The 9,264-nt window shown below is 39.8% G+C and overlaps 1 protein-coding gene across 1 annotated transcript; it reads left to right on the top strand.

The window, feature by feature from the left end:
* Nucleotides 1-600: 600 nt before the first annotated feature.
* Nucleotides 601-3,793, top strand: LOC137278373 (perlucin-like). The gene is made up of 4 exons (XM_067810665.1): nucleotides 601-722; nucleotides 1,533-1,621; nucleotides 2,585-2,675; nucleotides 3,374-3,793. The coding sequence occupies exons 1-4, from the start codon at nucleotides 662-664 to the stop codon at nucleotides 3,628-3,630; spliced, it is 498 nt and encodes a 165-aa protein (XP_067666766.1). The 5' UTR covers nucleotides 601-661; the 3' UTR covers nucleotides 3,631-3,793.
* The last annotated feature ends 5,471 nt before the right edge of the window (nucleotides 3,794-9,264 follow it).

The raw sequence follows: 9,264 nt of genomic DNA, 5'->3' as shown, positions 1-9,264 counted from the left end.
AACAGAAGACACAAATTATCAATAGTGGTGACACTAGTTAAATGAATATCCCCTACTTTGTTTAACAGGGTATTGGAGATAGATATATATCAGATCTATCAGATCTTAACGACGAGAGGTGGTGATTTGAACAATTTCGAACATGACAAACTTAAGCCTTGTTCCTACTGTGTTGCCTACAGAGAGAGACAAAGTCAAATACCACTACACTAGCTGGTTTATGGACATGTGTTTGCCACGTGTGTCATGGGTGTAACTGGATACGGTTCTTCTTATGCATTTAATCTATTTAAAGGGATACTCGACTCCACGAAGTTATTCAAGACAATCTTGAATTGTCTGCTTACTCAGATATTAGAATGTTATGAATCTAACGATAATCCACGAGTCTGACTGGGAACTAAAACAGCGCCACAGCTCCACTGAATATAGACGTGAGGAAGTGGCGTTTAGCCCCTCTTTAACTAATCAGAAAGTGGCTCCTGAGACAGCCGCATTTCCCTTCAGGAAATGTAATTTGTATTTCATTGGCTGATCGTGGGCAATCAACGACCTTATTCAGATATAAAAAAGCTGTATATTGTGTCCAAATCCAAACACGCCGCATTACAGCACTCCTTTGACACCCCAGTGGCCACAAGCAACATTGGCTCCCTGCATTATGAGTCTCGGACTGGTATTTGTCTTACTGTGCGCGCTTGCACCAGTAACGGCTGCTAAAGGTAAATATTTCCATCACAATGCGTCAGTTTTATCTTACATTACTGAGAATCATATGAACCTCTGTGAACCGCTTGTCCAGGTTTTGCCGAATAAAAGTAGACCGTTGAAACGAGATATCTCTCAAACAAATTGGCAACTATTGAAATTGTCCGATTTCAGCATGGCCATCAAAGCGCATACCGTCTGTATCTCCTGATTTGTTTTCTTTTCTTGACGTTTACATATATTGAACATCTTAAAATGTTTTTCTTCACAAACATTTTATCTGATACAATCAGGCAAATTAAAGACGTTGTAAGTCTTACTTCTTTTTATTACATGAAAGTCTTTTCTCGTGTCCTTAGTCGTATCCTTGCTTGAATACTTTTGCTTGAATACTTTTTTGTTCATTCATATTTTAGGACATTTTTTCTTTAAATGTATTGGTCTTAGCTTGAAGTTTGCTTGGAAGTGCTACTATTATGAAACGATGGTGCCATATTTACGTATCTGTTTCATGTGCCTTAACAATAAGGGTCTGTGAGGTAGCCCAGTGGCTAACGCTTTCGCTCGTCATGCCGAAAACACGGGTTCGATTCCCCACATAGGCACGATGTATGAAGCCAATTTCTGGTGTCCTCTGCCTTGATGTTACTGCAATATTGCTAAAAGCGGTGTAAAACCATATTCACTGTCACTAAGCATATTCATGTATGTTTAAACTTGCCCCACGCTGCTTCAGTATTGGAGTTCCCTATTGCTGAATGTGGAGCTGTACAAACATTCCATAACCAACAGATGAATACTTAGTCTGCTGGTTTGTTTTACAGATACGCCTCGATGTCCTGAGGGATTTCTTGAGCGCGGATCCTCTTGCTATTGGTTCTCCCTTCCAGATGGGACATTTGCAGAGGCAAGAGTAAGTATTTGTCTCTTGTATTTAGACAGAAACGTAAGCATCCGGATTTATGGGGCTGGAATCTTAAACACTTTGAACTTTACTTCTGTACGCTGAACCAGCTGTCCAAAACGGCATCACCAAGAAATTTCGAATTCCCAAAACTGCTTCGCTCACTAATCAATTTGGAATCACTAAGCAGGTTGAAATAAATAAACATTTCGGAATCACTATGCATATTGATATCCCTGAACATTTTGAAATTACTAGGCGTTTGGGAATCACAAAGATTGTCGAAATCATTAAGCACGTTGAAATTCTTACACGTGTTTGAATCTCTAAGTATGTTGATATCGCTGAATTGTCTGAGCATGCTGAGCTCATTAAGCATGCTGAAATCACTGAGTATGCTGGTATCCCTAAGCATGTTCGAATCATTAAGCATGGTATATTTTCTGACCATGTCCATATCACCAAGCATGTTGAAATATCTCTCACACTTATTCTTCTCATCTTATACAGCGAGTAAGAGCCGATAATAAACACCGATCAGTACATCATACATCCCGTGTGCGAGTGAGTGAGTTGGATTTTACGCAAACAATTTTAGCAAACAATATTCAGGCACTGTCATGACGGAATGTGAGGAACTGAACCCGGGTCATCGGCGTGGCGAACGAACGGGTTAACCACTAGGCTATCCCACCGCCCCCATACCCTGTGTGCTATGCAACCTGTACTCTCACTACCTGATTACAATTAGTCTTCAGCAACCCATACTTGTAAGAGAGAAGGTAGTAAAGAGCAGCACGCTTGGTGCACCTATGTATGAACGCATGCCAACGGTGTAGCTTGTTCATGTTGTTCATCACTAGATTGTGTGGTCCAAACACATCTATTTACAGACCTCCCCATATAGCTGGATTATTGCTGAGTGTGGCGTTAAACAACCAAGCAGTTAAGCATTCAATGTTCTCTTTTCAGTCCTACTGCCAGTTCTTTGGGAGCCACCTGGCCAGGATAAAAAGCGAAGATGAGAACGACTTCATAACACGTCATGCAAAGACAAAAAATGGTGAGTTCTGAATGTATTTCCAAAGAGACTTGCACAAAATACTGCAAACCGTCCTCATAATGTATAAACACCATAGGGAATATTCACCTTGTTTTATTGATAGTGTTAAACATTCAACCATGGTATCACAATCTCATATTCAACACAAGCAACACTCATATTGTTTCATTCTCGTCGTTTCATTAAACTCACCTTGTACGGTGGTGGTCAGAACATTTACTATTCTGTTTCACCACGCTCTGTGTTCCCAATTCCTTCATTATTTGCATACAACTGTTAATAGAAACCTGCGTATCGCGGAAGTTGTTTTCGAGTATCCTCTAACATTTGTAAATGTGTGTAATACAACACGACCTTCTGCCAACTGAGTCAGAAGAAAATGTCCACTCTTGAGAAGACTGAGCCAGTGTGTCCCCTACGTTCCACTCTGCGTTCGAATACACAATCTTGATCTTCTTACAATTGCCGCTTTATGTGTAAGCAAATTCTTATATCTGATTGGTTCTTTCATATATCGTTCGTATAAATATCGCGAAAATCATCAAATAAGAACAGAAATCACAGCATCATTCATGACTAGCTTGTTACCAAAGCATTCTGAAGAATCTGATCTCCGCTCACCAAATAACATCTTACAACTGCAGTACTATTATAGTTTGTTTGACCACCAGTATGAGATAGAGTAATGTACTTTCCAGGCTCTCCAGGTTATTGGGTGGGTGCCACTGATCTGATGACGGATGGGAAGTTTATGTGGGAAGGGGGCTCTCCCCTAAACTACACAAATTGGAGTCCTGGCCAGCCTGACGACGATAAGACAACCCCCCGGCGAGCGACACAGAATTGTCTAATGCTTCAGAAGACAGAAAATTATATGTGGAATGATTATCCGTGTACTGAAAAGGTGAACTTCATCTGTGAAAGAAGAGCATCCACGTGTTGCTGCAAAATATGAAACATGCTCAATGACGAATGAAATACTAAAGATTACAGACTGTTATTTCAAACTTTCGTTACTAGTAATCCAAGATAACTACATGTAAATCATATCCGATATCACTTTGACATATGTATACTGTCATGAGAAATAAACATTATTGTTTGGTAGATTAACCAAATGATTCGTAATTATGATTCCACTTTAGATTCTTGATTGGCACTTAGAGGCTGGAAGGTAGCATAACGATGTATGGTTTAGATTTACAACTACTTTGAAATTCAGAACGCGATATTTCTGTGCTACTTCTTGGAGATCTTTCATCAGAGCCATATGAAATATCGTAGCTCAGAAATGTCGTATTGTAAAATATACTCAGCAGCTAAAAAGAACATCAGTACAAATTCAAACTTAGATAGGCACTGTACTCAAATCATTACAGAAATTAATAACTGGATCAAAAAGTGTTTTGTTTGTTTGGTTGGGTTTTTTTTGTTTTTGTTTTTGTTTTTTATTTTTGGTTTGTTTGTTTTTGTTTTGTTTTTGGTTTGTTTTGTTTTGTTTTTGTGTGTGTGTACAATATCGTGACAAATCAATGAAGAACATAAGCGTTTACACACTTGACTTCAGTATCTAGTGTGACAACGAGCGACAATGACTGCAGCATTGCGTCTATGCATGGAGTGCAACAATCGACTTAAGAAGGCCACTGGCACCTGGAACCACACTCTCCGAATAAACCGGCCTTGCTGTGACAGTATTCAGTCTCCCTGAATTCCATCCCTAAGATGTTCATTTGGGTTTAAATAAGAACTGAGGTCTCGACACTGCATAATCGTGACACCGTTCTGTCGTCGGAAGTCCCGTGTAGCTCTAACAGCATGGGCATGGGTGTTGCATGCTGGAAAATGTTGTTCCTGTAGCGTGCGAAATGTGGTATGACGTGGGGTCTAAAAGCTTGGACGATACCTCGCACTGCTGTGATGCCACCTCCTCTCCACAGCACCCACTCTCTGGTTTAGGCCTATTCCACCATGATGCCTGCACCTCTGAGTCTCTTTCCATAACACATTGGTGTAAGTAACACTGGACACGCCATAGCCATATTCTTGTTCTGCCATCTGCAGTTGATACGCAGTACCGACTTTCATCTGTGAGCAGAACAGTTCCCCACTGCCTCTATCGCCAGTTTTGTGGTGTTGGTGTCCCGGAAACGTTGCTGCAGCTTGTAGATGGTCCTCACATTGACCTTAAAGTGGATGGCAAAGGCTTGTGCACTTTGGCCAGCTTCAAGTCTTCCAAGCGCCTGGTTCCTCTGAGTTGTCGTAAGTCACGGGATCCTGCTGATGTTGTGATGTGATTGTTACCACCAGGTTTGGTGTGCATGTTATAGGGCTGGTCCTTGTGAACAACACGTACAGCATGAGTTGCATGAAAAACATGGGGAACACTGTAGGAACTCCGAGGTGAGGTTGGGTTCTTGAGACCATTACCTAGGTTCAATTCTGAGTAAGTGAGTGAGTTTTACGCCGCACTCAACAACATTCCAGCTATATGGAAGCGGTCTGTAAATAATCGAGTGTGGACCAGACAATCCAGTGATCAACAACATGAGCACTGATCTGCGCATTTGGGAACCAATGACATGTGTCAACCACGTCAGCAAGCATGGGTTGCTCAAGGCCTATTCTACCCTTTGACCTTCACAGGTCAGGTTCAAATCTCAATTTGGGAAGGAATGCTAACGTAAAGTTGGAGATATTAAAAACTGTACGATCAAAACATTAACTGAGTTGTATGTTTATGCGAAGGAAAATTCCAAACTGAGGTTTCTTTAGTTGCTTAGTGTATTAAAGAAGTACGTTTAACGCCGCACTCAGCAATATTCCAGCTATATGGCGGCGGTCTGTTAATAATCAAGTCTGGACCAGACAATCCAAGGATCAACAGCATGAACACTGATCTGCGCAACTGGGATACATTGACATGTGCCAACCAAGTCAGTGAGCCTGTACACCCGATCCCGTTAGTAGCCTCTTACGACAAGCATAGTCGCCTTTTGTGGCAAGCATGGGTTGCTGAAGACCTATTCTACCCCAGATCTTCTTCGACTATATAAACGTTATATTGATATATACATATAAGGTAATCTATTATGCTTTTAATTTATTTAAAGTGATACTCGACTCCACTGAATGGGTAGTCCTACCCAAACCGAAGAAGTTATTCAAACCGATCTTACATTGTATGGTTACTCAAATATTAAAATGTTATGAATCTAATGACAAGCCACAAGTCTGACTTGGAACCGGAAGTTGACTTGAGGAGGTGGACCTTAGTCCCTGTTTAACCAATCAGAAACTGGCTCCTGAGTCACAGCCGCATTTCCCTTCAGGAAATTTAATAAATATTTCATTGGCTGATCGTGGGCAATTAACGACCTAGGGATACAAAAGCTGCATATTGTGTCTCAAGACAAACCCGGCACATTACAGCACTCCGTTGACACCCCAGTGGTCACAAGCAGCATTGTCTCCCTGCATTATGAGTCTCGGACTGGTATTTGTCTTACTGTGCGCGCTTGCATCGGTAACCGCTGCTAAAGGTAAATATTTCCATCATAATGCTTCTATTATATCTCACCTTACTGAGAATCACGCCAACCAGTGTGAACCACTTGTCCAGGATTTGTCGAATAAGACTAGACCGTTGAAACGACCGTTGCAACTGTTGAAAAGGTCCGATTTCAACATAGCCGTCAAAGCTCATACCGTCTGTTTTTAAGATTTGCTTTCTTCACTTGACGTATATATGTTTTCAACATCCTTTTTCCTCGCAAACGTTTTCTCTGATACAATGAAGCAAATTAAGGAAGTTGTAAGTCTTACTTATTTTGATTTCATAAAATTCTTTTCTCGTGTACTTAGTCTTATCATTGCTTGAATACTTGTGTCAAATCAAATTCATTTCTATTTAAGGTATTTTTTTCTTTAAATGTATTGGTCATAGTTTGAAATATTTGCTTGGAAGTACTACTATTTTGAAACGATGGTGCCATATTTACATATCTGTTTCATGTGTCTTAACAATAAGGGTCTGCGAGGTAGCCCAGTGGTTAAAGCGTTTCCTCGTCATGCCGAAGACACGGGTTCGATTCCCCACATAGACACAATATGTGATGCCAATTTCTGGTGTCCTCTGCCTTGATGTTACTGCAATATTGCTAAAAACAGTCTAAAGCCATATTCACTGTCACTAAGCATATTCATGCATGCTTAAACTTGCCCAACTTTGCTTCAGTATTGGAGTTCCCTATTGCTGAATGTGAATTGTACAAATGTTTAATAACCAACAGATGAATATTTAGTCTGCTGATTTGTTTTACAGATACGCCTCGATGTCCTGAGGGATTTCTTGAGCGCGGATCCTCTTGCTATTGGTTCTCTAGAATAACAGGATCATTTGCTGAGGCAAGAGTAAGTATTTAACTCTTGCAGTTAGACAGAAACGTAAGCATCCGGCTTTATGGGGCTGCAACCTTAAACACTTTGCACGTTACTTGTGTACGCTGAACCAGCTATTGCAATACGGTATCACCAAGTATTTTCGAATTCCCAAAGCTACTTCGCTCACTAATCACTTTGCAATCACTAAGCAGGTTGAAATAAATAAACATTTCGGAATCACTATGCATATTGATGTCCCTGAACATTTTGAAATTACTAGGCGTTTGGGAATCACAAAGATTGTCGAAATCATTAAGCATGTTGAAATTCTTACAAGTGTATGAATATCTAAGTAGGTTGAAATCGCTGGATTGTCTTAGCATGCTGAGATCATTAAGCATGTTTAAATCATTAAGCATGCTGGTATCCCCAAGCATATTGATACGCCCGAGCATTTTGAAATCTTAAAATATTTCAGAATCACTAAGATTGTTGAAACCACAAGCTATATTCAGTTTTCTAAGCATGCTGAAATCATTAAACAGGGTATATTTTCTGAGCATGTCCAAATCACCAAGCATGTTGAAATATCTGTTACAATTATTCCTCTCATCTTAAACAGGGGGTAAGAGCTGATAATAACTACCGATCAGTACATCACACATTCCGTGTGCGAGTAACTGCGTTCGAGTTTACGCCGTTTTTAGCAAAACATATTCAGGCACTGTCATGGCGGAGTGTGAGGAATTGAACTCGGGCCATCTGCGTGACGACCGAACGTGTTAAGCACTAGGCTACCCCACCACCCCCACATCCTGTGTGCTATGCAACCTGTACTCTCTTTGATGTCACTATCTGATTACAATTAGTCTTCAGCAACCCATAAGCAGACTCAAATCTACTTAATGAAATTGATTGGTCAGTCCACAAGGACAGACTGGTCCTTATTTCAAACTTCAAGTACATCTAAATTAAGATCTTAATGTTTCAGTGATATACCTGATCCTATTCAGTTTTTTTCGGACGTTTAAAATGAAATTGCGGATGAGTGTATACCAAAGTCCTCTACAACTCCACATGTACGGACACCATAGTTTAATGCAGATTGTAGACAAGCCAGGAAAGCGAGGGGAAAGGCAGAAAACTATTTCCGCCATCACCCAACTGTCCATAATTTAAATAAATTTAAGATACTCAATGCGAAGGCGCGTCGTACATTCAAACAAAATAAACGGCAATCTTGGAGGAACTATGTCTCCAAAATTAACTCACGTACGCCAGTGTCTAAGGTCTGGAACATGATTCAAAGAATTAAAGGCACATGTTCAAAAGCTGCTGTTCACCATCTTAAAGATAGTGACAATTTAATTACTGATGCACCTAAGATTGCAAATAAACTTGGCGAAGCACTTGCCAAAAATTAATCATCGACAAATTATGTTCCTGAATTTCAGAGATATCAGAAACAACAGGAAAAGACAAACCTTAATTTCATTTCAAATAATGGTGAAGACTACAATGAAGTGTTTTCATTACATGAGCTACATACTGCTCTTGAGCAAGCTCATGACACTGCAACTGGTGATGATGATGTACATTATCAGCTACTGAAACACTTACCTGTAAATCCATGAATCGTTTGGTAAATAATAGATTAACTTGGTATCTTGAAACCAGTAACCTGATCACAAATATTCAGTGTGGTTTCAGGAAAAATCTCAGTACCATTCACTATTTGGTACGTTTAGAATCCTTCGTTAAAAATGCTACAGTAAATAAACAACATGCTGTATCGATTTCCAGTGATCTCGAGAAAACTTATGATACGACCTTGAAGCATGGTATTTTGAAGGATTTACATGATTTTGGGTTGAGAGGTCGTCTGCCTCTTTTTATACCAGAGTTTTTAAAAGACAGGCAATTTCAAGTTCGAGTGGGTTCTACCCTGTCTGATCATTACAATTTGCATCAGGGTGTCCCTCACGGCAGTATTTTGTTTGTAACTTTATTTAGTATTAAGATCAATAGTTTATCCAAGGTTTTAAATGATTCACTTGATGGATCGCTTGTTGTGGATGATTGTGATATTTGCTGTCAGTACATGTGTACTATTGAACGGCAATTACAGTTGTGTTTAAATAAAATAAATAGATAGTGTCTTGAAAACGGCTTCAATTTTTCTAAATCTAAAACAAATTGTATACAA

This window comes from Haliotis asinina, chromosome 3 (genome assembly GCF_037392515.1).
Source record: "Haliotis asinina isolate JCU_RB_2024 chromosome 3, JCU_Hal_asi_v2, whole genome shotgun sequence".
Taxonomy (NCBI): domain Eukaryota; kingdom Metazoa; phylum Mollusca; class Gastropoda; order Lepetellida; family Haliotidae; genus Haliotis; species Haliotis asinina.
This window is presented reverse-complemented; position numbering and strand designations above follow the sequence as displayed.